Raw genomic sequence first — 18,098 nt, forward strand, 5'->3', positions numbered from 1 at the left:
TGCATACGTGCATACACGATCTTTGTCTAATCCAGCCTTGGGCAAACTACGGCCCGCGGGCCGGATCCAGCTGTTCTATCCGGTTCTCTTGCTCTCCCCTCGGCTCCTTTACTTTGAATTTATATTCACACAAACACTCCATCCATGCTTTTGTTCCGGCCCTCCGGTCCAGTTTAAGAACCCATGATGGCCCTCGAGTCAAAAAGTTTGCCCACCCCTGGAATCTCTTCCCGTCCCCCCTTCCCTCTGAGAATCGTCAGTCTGTTCGTTTCCACGCCTCTGATTCCATGTCATTCACCAGTTCAGACAGCAAATATCTTACGTGATCGAATGAGTAACTCGGGAAAAGTCCGCTGTGACGTCGGGCGCTTTGCTGATGGGAAACGTCAGGCTGGTCCCGGTGGGCGGGAGCGCACAGGCTCTGCCCCGAGGGAGAAGGGAGAGCCGCCCGGGGCTGCGGCCGTCCTCGCAAAGCCGACCCAGGACGCAGCGCCGGGACACACGGGGTGGCCGGGGTGGTGCCGGTGAGGCCAACGGGTGGTCAGTCTCCGTGCAAAACCTCACAGCTGACCGACCTCTGACCTGGCTATGGGAGAGGCTCGGTGACGCAGCCAGGGACGTGCTGGCAAAGGGCAGTGGCACGGCCATTGCTCCCGTCACAGGAATGTTGCGCTTTTCCTGGGAAATGCTCATCGGCTGCTCCTCGAGGAGATCCGCTCCCTTGGGACAAAGCGTGCGGCCGAGCAGAGGCTGGCTGACTGTCAGAGCGGCTGATGGTCGATGTTGGCGCCGTCCCGGCCGAGGTCCCCGAGCTTCCACAGCGGCTCTCGGCGTCCCTGTTCTATGGCCCCTGGTCCCCTGGGGGCTCCACCCTGGAGACCTAAGCACCCCAGAGGCCCCGCCTGCTGGTTCACAGCGGCGGCTGAGGGGGGGCCCCCCTGGTGTCCGGCAGGTTGAGTGACCTCTCACCCCAGTTCTGGGTCTCCCAGCCTCCGGAACCAGGGCCGCAGGATGGGCGTGACCTGGAAGTCTGGTGAGCGCCCCCTCGCCTTGGCCTGCTGGGAGGAGACCAGGAGGAGACGGCAGGTGAAGCCGCCACGGCCGGTCACCTGCCTGATCCGCCATTGGGTTGGCGCCACATCCCCCCAACCCCCGCCGCCACCACCCTGGACAGTGTGGAATTTTGCTGCTTCTGCAGGAGCGTGACTGTAACCTGCTCACGTCACAAGCAAAGCCACAGAGGGTGCGGTCAGCGAATTACCTGTTCCCGACCGAGGCGTTGCCCCCCCCCGCCCCCCGCGAGCTTGAAGTCGCTCAGGAGGAGACGGGGGCTCTGGCGGCTCCGTGCAGGGCGGGGGGGGGGGGGTCAGGGGCCTTGGTAACCGCAAGAGCATCTCATTCTTATTCCGGTGACAATAATCTCCCATTTCTCTCCACCATGGAGGAGGAGGAGGAGGAGGAGGAGGAGGAGGGGGATAGGGAGGAGGAGGAGGAGGAGGAGGAGGGGGATAGGGAGGAGGAGGAGGAGGAGGAGGAGGAGGGGGATAGGGAGGAGGAGGAGGAGGAGGAGGAGGAGGAGGAGGAGGAGGAGGGGGATAGGGAGGAGGAGGAGGAGGAGGAGGAGGAGGAGGAGGAGGAGGGCGTGTCTCTGGGGGCACATTGAGGACAGGTGACGGGGACCCGAGGCTCCCCTCCTCTGTCTCCGTTACAAACGGGGAGGTTTCCCTGCAAAAGCCGCCAGTCTCCTGTGGCTAACGGGGTCCCGAAAGCAAAGGTGGGGGCCGAGGGTCTTCCAATGGGGCCTCCCCGCTCCCCACCTGGGCCGAGGTGGCGACCAGCCGTGTCCTGCTCACAGCCTCGGGCTCACAGCCTCAGGCTCACCGGCGCTGAGTCGCTGTCTGTGTTCACGAACAGAAAAGCCATGGCTGTCGCCAGAGGGCCACTGGTCCTGGAAGAGTGGCCTTCAGGTGTGTCCTGTGGCCGCTGGGACTGGGAAAGGCCAGGGGCGGGGCCTGGCCTGGGGGCGGGGCCTGGTGGGGGGCTCCTCCCCCTCAGGGTATTGCTATTGCAACCTGGAGGCAAAATAAACCTTTAACTCACGAGAAGCCAGGTTCTTTCAAACATCCCGGAGCCTTCCGAGGACTGTGATGCAAATTATGGCTGCTCTGATTTCCTTTGAAAATACTCGCTCTTGGACTGAAATACCGGAGCAGCCGGTCCCAGCGCTCCCCTGGGGTCACCGGGGTGGGGGTAAGCCCGCTCTCAGGGCGAGTTGAGGAGTAAAAGACCCGGGGGGCGGGGGGGGGGGGTCCTGAGAGCCCAGAACGCCGTGTCTGCAGCCGCGGGACCTTTTGTTGGATGGCGTGCGGTCGGTCTCTCAGCCGCCGCCTCTGGTGCTGGAGCCTGGCCAGGCCACGCGGTCACCGTCCCCTGTCACCAGGTGAGCAGCAGACGGACGGACGGGCAGACTGGGGGCCTCGGAGAAGCACAGACGTGCGTTCGAGGACGGGTTAGGCTCCAACGTCAGGAAAACAGTCTCTCCGGTTTTCTAGTTTCCGGTCACTGAGGTTGGGCTGAGAGCAAACCCTTCACTTGTAAAGTGACTCAGGTCTGGACAGGAAGCTCCGGATGGAAACTTCCAGGCGTTTCTGTCAGTTTTGTAAAATTGATTTCAGAGCAGAAGGGAGAGGGAGAGAGAGAGAAACATCAACAATGAGAGAGAATCACGGATCGGCTGCCTCCTGCACGTCCCCTCCCTCCTCCCCACACACACTGGGGCTCGAGCCTGCAACCCGGGCCTGTGCCCTGACTGGGAATCGAACTGTGACCTCCTGGTTCAGAGGTCGATGCTCAACCACTGAGCCAGCGGCCGGGCTCTGTCACTGTTTTAATTTAAAGATCCGGCTGCTTTTTCCTGCTGGCGCTCTCGCCCTGGGCTGGGTGAACTCGCTGCCGATGCTGCGACGTGACAGCTGCCCGAGGCCGTGGCTCCGGGTGGGACGGAGCCGGGTGCTGCCAGACCTGTGTGTGTGTGTGTGTGTGTGTGTGTGTGTGTGTGTGTGCGCGTGCGCGTGTATGTGTGTATGTGTGTGTACATGTGTGTGTATGGGTGTGTGTGTGTGTGTATACGTGTGTGTGTGTGTGTGTGTGTGTGTGTGTGTTAACCGGGCCCCTGTCTTGCAGGAGGAGGGCGTGGTCAAGGAGATCGACATCAGCCACCACGTGAAGGACGGCTGCGAGAAGGCCGACCCCTCCCAGTTTGAGCTGCTGAAGGTCTTGGGACAAGGCTCCTACGGGAAGGTGAGTCCCTCCGCTGCCTCTGAGCGGGTCCCGGGCACTGCCCGGTCCCCTTCCCCCATGCCCGGTCCCCTCGCCCCATGGACAGTCCCCTTCCCCCATGGTCCCCTCGCCCCATGGCCGGTCCCCTTCCCCCATGCCCGGTCCCCTCGCCCCATGGACAGTCCCCTTCCCCCATGGTCCCCTCGCCCCATGGCCGGTCCCCTTCCCCCATGCCCGGTCCCCTCGTCCCATGGCCGGTCCCCTTCCCCCATGCCCGGTCCCCTTCCCCCATGCCCGGTCCCCTCGCCCCATGGCCGGTCCCCTCGCCCCATGGCCAGTTCCCTTCCCCCATGCCCGGTCCCCTTCCCCCATGCCCGGTCCCCTTCCCCCATGCCCGGTCCCCTCGCCCCATGGCCGGTCCCCTTCCCCCATGCCCGGTCCCCTTCCCCCATGCCCGGTCCCCTCGCCCCATGCCCGGTCCCCTTCCCCCATGCCCGGTCCCCTTCCCCCATGGCCGGTCCCCTCGCCCCATGGCCGGTCCCCTCGCCCCATGGCCGGTTCCCTTCCCCCACGCCCGGTCCCCTTCCCCCACGCCCGGTCCCCTTCCCCCACGCCCGGTCCCCTCGCCCCACGCCCGGTCCCCTCGCCCCATGCCCGGTCCCCTCGCCCCATGCCCGGTCCCCTCGCCCCATGCCCGGTCCCCTTCCCCCACGCCCGGTCCCCTCGCCCCACGCCCGGTCCCCTCGCCCCACGCCCGGTCCCCTCGCCCCACGCCCGGTCCCCTTCCCCCATGCCCGGTCCCCTTCCCCCATGCCTGGTCCCCTCTCCCCACGCCCGGTCCCCTCGCCCTACGCCCGGTCTCCTTCCCCCATGCCCGGTCCCCTCGCCCCATGCCCGGTCCCCTCGCACGTGAGCACTTGGGTGTCTGCTGATGGGGAAGGGGGTGGGGATGCCCCTGAACATGTGGGAAGGCAGCCCCGGCCGAGGGGGTGCCGTTCGCAGGTGCCCGCCCTGGGCGGTCCCTCCTGACCGGAACCCACATGCGGGTCAGAGCTGTGACCTCGCTGGCACGGCCAGAGTGTGGTCACCACAGAGCTGTGCCGAGTGGCACCGACCCCCCGAGCATCACACACGCTCCCTCTCCTCACGGCCGCCGGCTGTGCCTCTGCCTCTGCCTCTGCCTCTGCCCCGGGGCGCGGCCGCCGGACTGGAGCGAACGTCTTAGGAAGAAGGAGACTCAGCGAACAGAGACAGGAGGCTGTGCCTCAGGGGGGCCACTCGGCCGGACAGGGTCCCACCCCCTGCGCCGCTGTAAGCCCCGTTTCCCGCCTGTGAAGTCGGGGTAGCAGCTACTTGACGTGACCGTTCTGCGGACTCCGTGGACGGGAGCCCTTCTGCAGTTGCCTGCGATGCTCTGTGCGTCCACAGGGTCCGTTCCCCTCCCTCACCTTTCGGTCACGCGGAAAGCGCCTCCCTCCCGGAGACGGGGCCCCGCTGGGCCCTATTCGGCCACGGCCACGGCCACGCCAGCGCTGTTCACGCCGTGGGCTACGGCTCCACGTTCAGAGAAGGAGCAAACCCACCCCCAGCCGCCCCTCCCCGGCCGCGTGCTCGGTGGCGGCGCCGGCCGGGTCTTCACGTGCCTTTCCTTGGGGGTCGTGGTCGCCCTGACGCCGGCTGTGAGCGGCCGTCCGTTCCGGCTTCTTTCGGGACTTCGGGGTGGATTCCTGCCCTGAGCGGGGGGCGGGGGGGGAGGGCAGAAACGCAGGCCGGCCGTGTGGCCCGATGGGGGGCTCCACTCCCCTGGCTCCACGCAGATGCCCCTCACGAGCACCCACGCGCCAGTGACCGGGCCGCCGGCCGCGCCCTCCCAGCCTTGCTCCCGCCTCTTCTGCGTCGCCGGCTTTCCAATAGGTCGTGCCTCCCGTCGGGGCCGATGGCTCGGTCTCCCTGGAACGGGGCACGTGAGTCTGTCCCCCTGGAGCCCACCGTGGTGGGAGCCACGGAGCAGGGCGCTTCCCGCCCAGGCGGTCCTGGGAGCCACCCTCCGCCACCCGGCAGGGAAGCAGCCACCACAGTGTTCGTGCCAGCCCTGCACTCTGCCAGAGGGCGATGCCCGCTCTCCCTGTGCCCCCGCCAACACGGCTGACACACGCTGTCCCCACTCCTAACACGGGTGACACATGGCTGTCCCCGCCCCTAATACAGGTGACACACGGCTGTCCCCGCCCCTAACACGGGTGACACACGGCTGTCCCCACCCCTAACATGGGTGACACATGGCTGTCCCCACCCCTAACATGGGTGACACATGCTGTTCCCGCCCCTAACATGGGTGACACATGCTATTCCCGCCCCTAACATGGGTGACACGTGGCTGTCCCCGCCCCAAACACGGGTGACACATGGCTGTCCCCGCCCCTAACACGGGTGACACATGGCTGTCCCCACCCCTAACATGGGTGACACGGCGGTCAGCCTGCCGCGGGTCTGAAATGCCGCAGAAAGTGCCGTTCCACGTCCACGTGCGCCACGGGACCCACGTGGAGACCAGGCTGCGAGCTTACGCGCCTCCAGCTGAGATTGGTGAAGAAAGCACCAAACCGGGAGCAGGCTCTGTGCCGCCAGAGTACCCCGGGGCGCCCTCCCCATGGGCCCGAGGTGCTCACAGGGAACGGTGGGTGTCGGTTTCCGTGTTTGAAAGGAGGTGCATTCCTCTGACATGAAATGCTTAGCGGGAGGGTCCAACACCAGAAACAACACGGATTCTCCTCCGGACACGCACACACGTCACCGCACACGTCGCCGCAGAACCGTGGGAGCCAGGGAGCGCCTCCCGCTGCCGGAGACCCCGGGCGCTCACACCTTCCCTGCAGCGCCTCTGCTTTTCCCACCGCGCCGCGGACTCCGGTGTCCCCGTCCCGTGTCCCCGTCCGGTGTCCCCATCCAGTGTCCCCGTCCCGTGTCCCCGTCCGGTCGGACACGGGGGAAGGACGCGCGGCCGGTCACGTCCCGTCTCTCCGCAGGTGTTCCTGGTGCGCAAGGCCGTGGGGCCGGACGCCGGGCAGCTGTACGCCATGAAGGTGCTGAAGAAGGCCACGCTGAAAGGTGGGGACTCGGGGGGCTCGGGTGGGGGCTCAGAGGGGCTCGGAGGGTCTCGGGGGCTCAGAGGGTCTCAGAGGGGCTTGGGGGCTCTGAGGGTCTTTGGGGGCACAGAGGGTTTGGGGGGGGCTCGGAGGGTCTCAAGGGGGGGCTCAGGGGGCTCAGAGGGGCTCGGGGGGCTCAGAGGGTCAGGGGGGCTCAGAGGGTCAGGGGGCGCTCGGAGGGGCTCGGGGGGCTCGGAGGGTCTCGGGGGGCTCCTAGGGTCTCGGGGGGGGCTTGGAGGGGCTCGGGGGCCTCAGAGGGGCTCGGGGGGCTCGGAGGGTCAGGGGGGCTTGGAGGGTCAGGGGGCTCGGAAGGTCAGGGGGGCTCAGAGGGTCAGGGGGGCTCGGAGGGTCAGGGGGGGCTCGGAGGGTCGGGGGGCTCGGAGGGTCAGGGGGCTCGGAGGGTCAGGGGGGCTCGGAGGGTCTCGGGGGGGCTCGGAGGGTCTCAGGGGGGGCTTGGAGGGTCAGGGGCTCGGAGGGTCGGGGGACTCGGAAGGTCAGGGGGGCTCGGAGGGTTGGGGGGCTCGGAGGGTCAGGGGGGCTCGGAGGGTCAGGGGGGCTCGGAGGGTTGGGGAGCTCGGAGGGTCAGGGGGGCTCGGAGGGTCGGGGGGGGGCTCGGAGGATCGGGGGGGGCTCGGGGGGTCCCTGCTCTGCTCACGTCGCCTCCGGCAGTGCCCCGTGCTTTGGGAGAGCGCCCTCATGGAGGACACCGGACACGTGGCTCTGACCGATAAGCAGTGTGACACTTCCAGTACCCGTATCACTCATTTCCGGAGGATGTGCCACGTGGCATCGACACCCTCCTTCCACGCGTGTCCGCACATGCACGCGTGGCACAGAGCCTCGAGCGGGAGGCCGGCAGGTGGCACGCTGCGTGTGGGTCGCTCGGCTTCACACACACGTGGCTCTTGGCCGCTTTGTGACCCTTTGTGGTCGCAGGGACGGTTAGACGCCCGGGCCCACGCCTGGTCCCCAGCCCCCAGTGCCCACCCGCCACTGAGCACAGGTCCAGACGAGAGATGGGGACACGTGTGTCCCCCCACACACGTGCACGGGGTGTCCGTGCCCGCAGGTCCATTCTCACGGATGTCTCCAAGGGCGTCGCCTGGTGTGACGGTCCTCACGCGGCCCAGCTGGTGGTGGCCCCGGGCGTGGCCGTCACACAGCGGGCGGGCGGCAGGGCGGGGACCTGGCCTGCGGGGAGCAAGCCTTCCCTGTGTCCGGCCGCCCCGGCCCGTGTCTGGGGGGTTCGGTAGGGTCTGCCGGGTGCCGTCTCACAGATCACGTCTCAGCGGCTCTGTCACGGGCCTGTCCCTCCCTGAGCGCTGTCTTCGCCGGCTGATGAGACAGGTTCCCGGCCTCCAGGCACCGTCTCGGCCGTTGTACGGCTCGATGCTCATCAGCTTGAACGCTCTGTGGTCCTGGCTGATGGTGGGTGGCGCAGGGTGGACACAGACCTGTCCTTTCCCGTAGCTGGACAGCCCCTGGAGTGGGAATGGGCCCCGGGCTCACGTGTCCTTCGGTTTCCACCCACGACCAGGCGGTGACTGAACCCGTTGGTCACGTGCCAAGCGGATCTGAACGTGGTGACAAGGGCATCGGTCCTGGAGGGTTAGAGTCTCTCACCCGGCACCGAAGGCCGCGCTCTGCAGGGGGACGGCGAGGGGGTGCAGGGGCGCGTGTCCCCTTCTCTCCACCCCGCCTCCCGGGTCACGTCACGGGGCCAGGGCGTGGGGGCAGGACAGGCCGATAGGACAGGGACTTTCCCCAGAAGAGGACCCACCTCGGTGACCGAAGACGGGTCGCAGGCTTGATCCCTGGCCCCAGTCGGGGGGGGGGGGGGGCGTGCGGGAGGCAACCCATCGATGTGACTCTCCCACATGGATGTTTCTCTCTGTCTCTCCCTCTCCCTTCCACTCTCTCTGAAAATCAATGGGAAAGTATCCTTGGGTGAAGGTTCACAAAAAAAAGAGAGGCGGGGGGGAAGGAAAGAGAAAGAAAGAAAGAAAGAAAAGGGAGGGAGGGAGGGAGGAAGGAAGGAAGGAAGGAAGGAAGGAAGGAAGGAAGGAAGGACAACGATGTGTGGACTTGAGAGCCTCCTGGGTCGGGAAACCGGCTGTCGGTGACATGGGGGACTGGCATCTGGGTGGAGGGGGTGTTCGGTGAGTTGATGGCATGAGCGCTAATGCCCTGGGGTGGCTGTCGGTTGGTTGTGTAGGCGATCGATCATCCTTATTCCCAGGAGGTGCTGGGCCTGGGGGTCACGGTGTCAGCCGTGAGAGTCAGATTTCTGGCTAACGTGCTTGTGTGTGTGTGTGTGTGTGTGGAGAGAGAGAGAGAGAGAGAGAGAGAGAGAGAGAGAGAGAACGCAAATACCAGCGACTGTGGGGCCTACTGGTCATCCTCCCACCAGTGCCACTCCAGTGTGCGTGTGGAATGCTTGGGCGAGCGGTGGGCGCGTTCGCTCAGTGTGCGTGCCGGGCCCTGGGCCAGGCCGCCTGTGTGAGCCCTTTCTGCCCGCAGTTCGGGACCGCGTCAGGTCCAAGATGGAGAGAGACATCTTGGCGGAGGTGAACCACCCCTTCATCGTGAAGCTGCACTACGGTAAACACGGGATAAATAACCACCTGCTTCCGGGGGACCCGGGGCAGCGCCCCAACGGGCACCGAGGAGGACCAGTGCCAGAGAGGGCCCCCGGACCACCCTGCGCCCCCCCAAGCCACCCTGCTCCCCCCCGAGCCACCCTGCCCCCCCTGAGCCACCCTGCCCCCCCCGAGCCACCCTGCCCCCCCCAGCCACCCTGCCGCCTCTGAGCCACCCTGCTCCCCTCCAAGTCACCCTGCCCCCCCCGAGCCACCCTGCCCCCCCCCGAGCCACCCTGCTCCCCCCCGAGCCACCCTGCCCCCCCCCGAGCCACCCTGCTCCCCTCCAAGTCACCCTGCCCCCCCCGAGCCACCCTGCCCTTTCTGAGCCACCCTGCTCCCCCCCGAGCCACCCTGCCCCCCCCCGAGCCACCCTGCCCCCCCTGAGTCACCCTGCCCCCTCCAAGTCACCCTGCCCCCCCGGGCCACCCTGCCCCCTCCGAGCCATCCTGCCCCCTCTGAGCCACCCTGCCTCCCCCAGCCACCCTGCCCCTCTGAGCCTCCCTGCCCTTTCTGAGTCACCCTGCCCTTTCTGAGTCACCCTGCCCCCTTCAAGTCCCTCGGCATTCTTTTTCTCAAAAGGAGCAAGTGCCTTATTTTTCTCTCAAAGGCCTACTGTGTGGTGGCTGTACATCATTATTCTTAAACTCGAGGCCCGGTGCATGGATTCGTGCACCGGTGGGGTCCCTCGGCCTGGCCTGCGCCCTCTCGCAATCCGGGACCCCTCAGGCTGGTGTCGGACCGATCCCCGCAGGCCAGGCCGAGGGACCCCACCGGTGCACGAATCCATGCACCAGGCCTCTAGTATGCATATAAGACCTTTGGTTAATCTCTTCCCGCCCTCTCCCTCCCCGCTTCCCTCTAGGATTCGTGAGTCTGTTCCATGTTTCCACTCCTGCATTGAGCGTCTGCCCCCTGGTGGTCAGTGTGCGTCAGAGCTACTGGCTTTTATATATATATAGTTTATTGTCGTTGATTAAGTGGTTAAAAAAAGTCTCTTGACCTAGACGGGGGCGAACCGATGACATTTTTGTGTCGTTTTAAAATAAAGAGCATTGTGACACAGTAGTTTACGTAAAGCAGAGATGGTACCACTTCCTGCATTTTAAGCGGCTCCTGTTTCAAGCCCTGCCAAGTAGGTTATTATTTCCATTTTTCAGAAGACAAAACTGAGGCTCAGATCAAATAATTTGCCCAAGGCCACTTACCTGCGGGGCACACACCTCCTGTTACTTAGTTTTCTGCCTTTTTATCTCTTCTGACCAGGAATCGAACCGTGACCTCCTGGTTCACGTGTCGACGCTCAGCCACTGAGCCCTGCTGGCCGGCCGGCCAGTCCCTCGTGGCCCTTGCATGCACAGTCAGCCCATTGGCTGGGCACCCTGGCTAAGGGGTGGGAGAGCTATGTCCGTGGCCCGTGGCTGAGCACAAGCAGTGCACCCATCATCGTGGTGCTGTGCTCAAACCCGGAGCGCCCGCTCCACTGCCATGGTGCTGAATAGCCACCCAGCTGGTCGCTGCGCTGCCGGAAAAGCGGGGGCTGGAGGATGGGTGCCCTCGAGCCCTGAGCTGGGGAGAACGCAATTCCGTGGGAAGGAAAGGAGGCTCCACGCAACGTGGTCAGAGCCGTGGTCCCCACCTCCCTCTCCCTCCCCCCCCCCCCCCCCCCCCCCGCCCAGCAGAGTGAGACCCGTTGTCCCCAGGCCCAGCCTGACTGGCAGCAGCACAGCACAGGGACTGCAAGTGCCTTTCCCGCTGTCTCTCCCGGTCCCCTTGTGATGAGAGCAGGAAGGGAGGAGGGAAGGGAGAGAGAACTATCCAGACCCTAAAAAGTGACGGAAGCAGAGAGCTGGCTAATGTCGGCCTCTCCCCACGTCCTCCCGGCCGCTGGCTCCCACCGCTCCGTGAGTGAAGTGGCCCAGGTCACAGGGTCGCGGCACAGGATCCTTTGAGCCGCAGAGACTGAGCCCGAGGGCACAGCGTCCGCCCCAGGGACCACGAGGGCCAGACAGCTGAACGCTCGCTCTCCCCTTCACAGCCTTCCAGACGGAGGGGAAGCTCTACCTGATCCTGGACTTCCTGCGCGGAGGGGATCTCTTCACCCGGCTCTCCAAGGAGGTAAGCCCACCGCCGGTCGGGCCGCCCCTTTCTGTCTGGGACTCAAGGGACAGCGGGAGGGAGAGCCAGAGGGGAAGGGTGTGTGCTCTCTCCCTTCATTTCCTGGGGGTCCCTCGGGCAATGGCACGGTGACATAGGGGCTACTTGCAGTATAGTTCAGCCTGAGGCTACAGAGTCAGACCCAGTTCTAGCAAAAGCCCTCCTAGAGCAGCCGTCCTTCCAGCCTGGTGCTGGTGCCTCCTGGGGCAGGTCCCTCCTGGGGCAGGTGCGTGGTCCCTCCTGGGGCAGGTGCGCGGTCCCTCCTGGAGGAGGTGCGCGGTCCCTCCTGGAGGAGGTGCGCGGTCCCTCCTGGGGCAGGTGCGCGGTCCCTCCTGGGGCAGGTGTGCGGTCCCTCCTGGAGGAGGTGCGCGGTCCCTCCTGGGGCAGGTGCGCGGTCCCTCCTGGGGCAGGTGCGCGGTCCCTCCTGGGGCAGGTGTGCGGTCCCTCCTGGAGGAGGTGCGCGGTCCCTCCTGGGGCAGGTGCGCGGTCCCTCCTGGGGCAGGTGCGCGGTCCCTCCTGGGGCAGGTGCGCGGTCCCTCCTGGGGCAGGTGTGCGGTCCCTCCTGGAGGAGGTGCGCGGTCCCTCCTGGGGCAGGTGCGTGGTCCCTCCTGGGGCAGGTGCGTGGTCCCTCCTGGGGCAGGTGCGCGGTCCCTCCTGGAGGAGGTGCGCGGTCCCTCCTGGGGCAGGTGCGTGGTCCCTCCTGGAGGAGGTGCGCGGTCCCTCCTGGGGCAGGTGCGCGGTCCCTCCTGGAGGAGGTGCGCGGTCCCTCCTGGAGGAGGTGCGCGGTCCCTCCTGGGGCAGGTGCGCGGTCCCTCCTGGAGGTGGAGGAGGTGCGCGGTCCCTCCTGGGGCAGGTGCGCGGTCCCTCCTGGAGGAGGTGCGTGGTCCCTCCTGGAGGAGGTGCGCGGTCCCTCCTGGGGCAGGTGCGTGGTCCCTCCTGGAGGAGGTGCGCGGTCCCTCCTGGGGCAGGTGCGCGGTCCCTCCTGGAGGAGGTGCGCGGTCCCTCCTGGGGCAGGTGCGTGGTCCCTCCTGGAGGAGGTGCGCGGTCCCTCCTGGGGCAGGTGCGCGGTCCCTCCTGGAGGAGGTGCGCGGTCCCTCCTGGGGCAGGTGCGCGGTCCCTCGTGGAGGAGGTGCGTGGTCCCTCCTGGAGGAGGTGCGCGGTCCCTCCTGGGGCAGGTGCGCGGTCCCTCCTGGAGGAGGTGCGCGGTCCCTCCTGGAGGAGGTGCGCGGTCCCTCCTGGAGGAGGTGCGCGGTCCTCCTGGGGCAGGTGCGCGGTCCCTCCTGGAGGAGGTGCGCGGGTCCCTCCTGGGGCAGGTGCGCGGTCCCTCCTGGGGCAGGTGCGCGGTCCCTCCTGGGGCAGGTGTGCGGTCCCCTCCTGGGGCAGGTGTGCGGTCCCCTCCTGGAGGAGGTGCGCGGTCCCTCCTGGGGCAGGTGCGCGGTCCCTCCTGGGGCAGGTGCGTGGTCCCTCCTGGAGGAGGTTGCGTGGTCCCTCCTGGGGCAGGTGCGCGGTCCCTCCTGGAGGAGGTGCGTGGTCCCTCCTGGAGGAGGTGCGTGGTCCCTCCTGGGGCAGGTGCGTGGTCCCTCCTGGAGGAGGTGTGTGGTCCCTCCTGGGGCAGGGTGCGCGGTCCCTCCTGGGGCAGGTGCGCGGTCCCTCGTGGAGGAGGTGCGCGGTCCCTCCTGGAGGAGGTGCGCGGTCCCTCCTGGGGCAGTGTGCGCGGTCCCTCGTGGAGGAGGTGCGTGTCCCTCCTGGAGGAGGTGCCTGGTCCCTCCTGGAGGAGGTGCGCGGTCCCTCCTGGAGGGAGGTGTGTGGTCCCTCCTGGAGGAGGTGTGTGGTCCCTCCTGGGGCAGGTGTGTGGTCCCTCCTGGAGGAGGTGTGTGGTCCCTCCTGGGGCAGGTGTGTGGTCCCTCTGGGGCAGGTGCGTGGTCCCTCCTGGGGCAGGTGTGTGGTCCCTCCTGGAGGAGGTGTGTGGTCCTTCACTGCAGAGACTGCTGCAGGTGTTTCTCGCTGTGGAGACGCTCTGTGTTGTCTCTGGCACCACGTGCGAAGCCGGCAGAGCTGGCCCACGGAGAAGTCTGTGCCCTCTGAGCAGGAGTGAGACGCCCTGGCTCGGTGTACAGGGTGGAGTCAGGGGAAGGGGAAGTGGGCGGCCTCGGAGCTGGCGATGAGGAAGCCCGTGAATGTGGTGGCCGCTAGGAAAGAAACTGGGAGCTGGGGAAACGCGGAAGGTGAAATGGGAGATCCAGCGGCTGAAGGGAGGGCGGCAGCACCAGGTGTCCCCGCCAGGCTGTGGGCACGGTCCCTGCCCCACTAGGGGGGGTCCCTGTGTGAAGTGAGGTGTCCGTCCGTGTGAGCTTGGCAGTCACATCTGGTCCCAGCCGCCATACGCCGCTCCCACTCATGCTGAGCTCCCACTTACGCCAAACACACTGAACTGATTTCTCATGTCGCCCTCAGAGGGCGCTCTGGGCTCCGGTGGGTGACCTTGATCGCGTGGCGAATGAGGACAGTGTTCCCCGGATCGCTCTGGCTCCCTGACAGGCACCCACGCCAAGTACCTGCTGCTCTGACACCCTCGGGGACAGGGGAGTGTCCTGGTGGCCCCATGACCTTGACGTGTGTGAGATTTCCCAGCCTGAATCAGGTGCCCCGAGCCGTGGGCCCCACACCCACGTGTCCCCTGTCCCCGGTTTGGGGCGCTCGGCTGACCCTGCACCATGGTGTGTCGTCCTGGGTGGAAGCCATCGCCCTGTGGGCAGGCAGCAGCCGCCCGTGGGTGTGAATCCGTGGAGGTGGCCAAGGAGAGGGGAGAAGCGCGTGCCAGGCGTGATGTCACAGCTCCTCGCCAGACTCGCGCGCGGCCGTGTGTTGAGCCTTCCCGTTCCGGTCAGGAGCTCCTTCGGAACATAAGCCCAGGGAGACTGGGAGCTGGTGGCCCGCGGCCAGGACCCGGGAGAGGAGGTCCGGGCGCGGTGGCGTCAGCTTGGCAGGACCGCTCTTCGCCTGCCCTGACCCGAAACTATGAACAGACCCGTGTCTCCACTGTGCGCGCCAGAGGGCATCGCGGGGGGCCGAGGGGGAGGGGGTCTCGGACCTCGCGGGGCTGAGCCAGCCCCCTTGGCAGCGTTTGCAAAACGACCAGCCGCCAACCCGGCACCCTGCTCTCTGCTCGCAGGTGATGTTCACGGAGGAGGACGTCAAGTTCTACCTGGCGGAGCTGGCCCTGGCGCTGGACCACCTGCACGGCCTGGGCATCATCTACAGGGACCTGAAGCCCGAGAAGTGAGTGGGCACGTGGGCGCAGGCCTCGCCCCTGCTTGACAGCCCCCCTACCCCCCCCCACTCCTGCAGCCCCTGCTCAGGGTTCAGTTTCCACGTGAGGCCACCCCAGGGAGTGGGCGGGGCTTCCTCACGCTGGCGCCCCAGGAAGTGGGCGGGGCTTCCTAACGCTGGCACCCCAGGAAGTGGGCGGGGGCTTCTTCACGCTGGCACCCCAGGGAGTGGGCGGGGCTTCCTCACGCTGGCACCCGCCCAGGCGGGGATCCAGGTGGGATGAGCAGTTCCACCTGCTGCCCCTGAACGGTGTCCGGACACAGTGGGGCTCGCGATGAACTGCACAGGGTTCCCAGCCGCTCGGACCTGGTCCCGGGAGGCCGGCGGGGCCCAGGGCCCTGGCCTCGGGTCAGGTGGGCAGGTGGGTGGCACGCCCTCCCCCGCTGGCCCCACACCCCTCACGGCCTCTGACGTCACGCCAGCACAGCACAGCGTCGCTGACTGCAGGGGTGAATAACCCGTCACACCATCGTCGGGCCCTACCTGAGTGTCCCACGGGGGGAACAACGCCCCGTGAACGAGGCGCCCCCTCCTCCAGCGAGTGCAGCCGGTGGGTTCCCGGCTGGGAGCCCCGAGCCCCTGCGCTCCCTCTTTTTACAGGTCGAAGGGATCTTTATAGTTAAAAGGAGTCACACGTCATGGCAGGGCTGGAGGAGGGCAGATGTTGTCAGTGAGGATGAGTGAGCGATTCCTCGTGAAAGCTGCTCATTTCTGGGCCAAGATTATGGGGTCACTGAAACGCAAAGATGAAAACCCATAGGTTGTCCTCTTAATCATGCACTGGACGCAGGCAGCTCCTGCGTGGAGGCTGCGCACGGGTGGCCTGGGGGGTCCCTGGGTGCCATACCCCCCTCCCCGCCGCGTGCCTACCTGCCGGGCGCTGACAGAGCCTCTGCTCTCCCCTCAGCATCCTCCTGGACGAGGAGGGCCACATCAAGGTCACAGGTGAGTGAGTGCCGGGCCCTCGAGACCTCCCCCCGCCCTGAGAATCAGCCCCGCTGCGGGAGGAGGGGGAGGGAGGGAGAGAAGAGAGGATGTTTCTATCTCTCTCTCCTTCCTCCCTCCCTCTTCCCTCTCCTCCCTCCTCCCTCCTCCCTCCTCCCTCCTCCCTCCCTCCCTCCCCTCTCCTCCCTCCTCCCTCCTCCCTCTCCTCCCTCCTCCCTCCCTCCCCTCTCCTCCCTCCTCCCTCCTCCCTCCCCTCTCCTCCCTCCTCCCTCCTCCCCTCCCCTCTCCCCCTCTCCTCCCTCCTCCCTCCCTTCTCCTCCCTCCTCCCTCCCCTCTCCTCCCTCCTCCCTCCCCTCTCCTCCCTCCTTTTTCCCTCCTCCTCCCCTCTTCCTCCTCCCTCCTTTCCCCTCCTCCCTCCTTTCCCTCCAACAAACCCCACCTGCCAGTCTGGTCAGCGGCCCCCACGTGCTGTCAGGCCCTCTGCGTGGGCCTGTTAGAAATCAGGTCTCCTGGGGACTTCATGGTGGTCACTAAGAAGTACAATTTATTTTAAAAATGTATACATTTTATTGATTTCAGAGAGAGGGAGGGAGAGAGAGAGAGAAACATCCATGATGAGAGAGAATCAGGGATCGGCTGCCTCCTGCACACCCCACACTGGGGATGGATCGAGCCCGCAACCCGGGCCTGTGCCCTGACCAGGAATTGAACCGTGACCTCCTGGTTCATAGGTTGACGCTCACCACTGGGCAACACCAGCCGGGCAGAAGTACGATTTCTTGACCCCTTCCAGGGCCCCCGGACCTGTAGGCTTCTGAAGGCCGTCGCCCAGGGCGTTCCAGGCTTCACGCAGCGCCTGAGGGCATGGGCGCCGGCGGCCGAGGGGTTGAGTTGGGCAGAGTGGGTGGGCCGTGATGCCCAGCGGGGCAGAGTCCACAGAAACGCCGCCGAAGCCGCCGGCTGTGCCTCGGAGACTGAGAAGTCCGCGCTCTTTTTCCCTAGATTTCGGGCTGAGCAAGGAGGCCATCGACCACGACACGCGTGCCTACTCGTTCTGCGGGACCATTGAGTACATGGCGCCCGAGGTGGTGAACCGGCGGGGCCACACGCAGAGCGCCGACTGGTGGTCCTTCGGCGTGCTCATGGTGAGGGCGTCCTGCCCGGGGTGTGCCAGGCCCTCGCACCTGCCCCTCCGCACCCCGTCCCCGGGACAGCACGGCCCTTCCAGAACCTTCTCTGCGGGTCTGAGCGCCCCCTGCTCTGTCTCTGCAGTTCGAGATGCTCACGGGGTCCCTGCCGTTCCAGGGCAAGGACAGGAAGGAGACCATGGGCCTCATCCTCAAGTGAGTACGAGACGCCCCGTGGCTCCACCCGTCGGCGCCTCTCACCCCAGGAGCCTCGGGCTCAGCACCCGGGGGCCCCAGCAGGCGTGGGCGGTGACGGCCACGGGGGGGAACGGGCGGCCGCCCTGCCAGGGGCCCGAGGGACTCGTCCACCCCGATAGGCTCTCCACCAGGAAGGATGCTCCGTGGCGTCCGGTGGCAGGGCCTGGGAATAGGGTGATTGACGGGGTCAGAGGGCGAGGCTTGGGGCTCAGAGGACACGGAGGGGGTCCCTTTCCTCCCACCTGTGCTGCAGGTGCACGCGTCTTCCTCCCTCCTTATCCCGGGGGTCGTTCACCACCCGGATGGGTTTGCCCTTAGAATTCCCGACGGAATCTGACCCCAGGGCGTGGCATCGTCCACCTGTCCTGGGTCCGTGTGGGCAGGACGTGGGCCGAGCTCCCGGAGGGAGGGGGCCGAGGGCGGGGCTGGGAGTGGGGACCCCTCCGTGTCGGGGAGGGGCTCGCTGTGAGCCGAAGGGGGCCCGCTGTCCTCACAGTGCCTCGCTCAGCCCCGTGAGTGGACACGGAAGCCGGAGGCCCTGAGGCTGCGGTGTTTGTGGGTGATGTGCCCCATGGAGAGGGGGCCGCAGAGGAGACCCCAGGAGAGCAGTTCCCAGGCTCCCGGCGAGGACGACACCCTGGTTTTGGGGTGATTGCCTCCGTTCCTTTAAGGCTGAAGGGGGATCTGCACTTTCTCTAAAGCTACCCTCGTCCCTCAGCAAAGCTGGGGGGGGTGGGTGGTAGGCATGTGCCCGGTCCGCGGGGGCCGGCATTCCTGGGGGCAGCTCCCAGCTGGGGTCCCGCCTTCCCCGGGGCCTGAGACCCCCACCCGGGCGTGCGAGGCCCTCCTTCCCCAGGCCCCCAGGACGAGACCCCACAGGAGACCGTCGCTGCCCAAAGCCCTCTTTGCGGTCCGGGACGCGGTCAATCCCGTGGACAGTCCCTGGTGGTGGCGGGGCTGTGGCTCCCAGCGGCTTCCCGGTTGTGAACGGAGCTTTGAAGGAGTGGCTGGGACACTGTCTCAGTTTTCGTTGCTAAGTGGTCGGCATCCCCGGCGCCGCCCTCGTGGACAGGGCTCCCACCTTACGGTGCGGGAGGGCCTGACCCGGGCCAGGGCACGCTGCCGGCCACGGGAGCTCACTGGTCTCTGAGCTGCCGGGCCGGTCGGGAGCACAGGCTCACCTGGTGGCCGTGACCGGGCAGTGAGGGGGTCACACC

At 66.7% G+C, this 18,098-nt stretch overlaps 1 protein-coding gene across 7 annotated transcripts in view; it reads left to right on the plus strand.

Annotated features, from left to right (window-relative positions):
• The window catches only part of RPS6KA2 (ribosomal protein S6 kinase A2), a 131,485-nt gene that overhangs the window by 95,596 nt on the left and 17,791 nt on the right, over positions 1–18,098 (plus strand). For 5 of the 7 annotated variants that reach the window (XM_080664451.1, XM_080664452.1, XM_080664454.1 and 2 more), the window contains 8 exons: positions 3,184–3,300; positions 6,306–6,387; positions 8,916–9,026; positions 11,103–11,182; positions 14,394–14,500; positions 15,459–15,496; positions 16,499–16,641; positions 16,769–16,839. In XM_080664451.1, coding sequence (XP_080520577.1) covers positions 3,184–3,300; positions 6,306–6,387; positions 8,916–9,026; positions 11,103–11,182; positions 14,394–14,500; positions 15,459–15,496; positions 16,499–16,641; positions 16,769–16,839 — 749 coding nt within the window. The remainder of the gene's footprint in view (positions 1–3,183; positions 3,301–6,305; positions 6,388–8,915; positions 9,027–11,102; positions 11,183–14,393; positions 14,501–15,458; positions 15,497–16,498; positions 16,642–16,768; positions 16,840–18,098) is intronic. The other 2 variants (XM_080664453.1, XM_080664456.1) reach the window with 1 other exon arrangement.

Source organism: Plecotus auritus (genome assembly GCF_963455305.1).
Source record: "Plecotus auritus genome assembly, chromosome: 4".
In the NCBI taxonomy this organism is placed as follows: Eukaryota; Metazoa; Chordata; class Mammalia; order Chiroptera; family Vespertilionidae; genus Plecotus; species Plecotus auritus.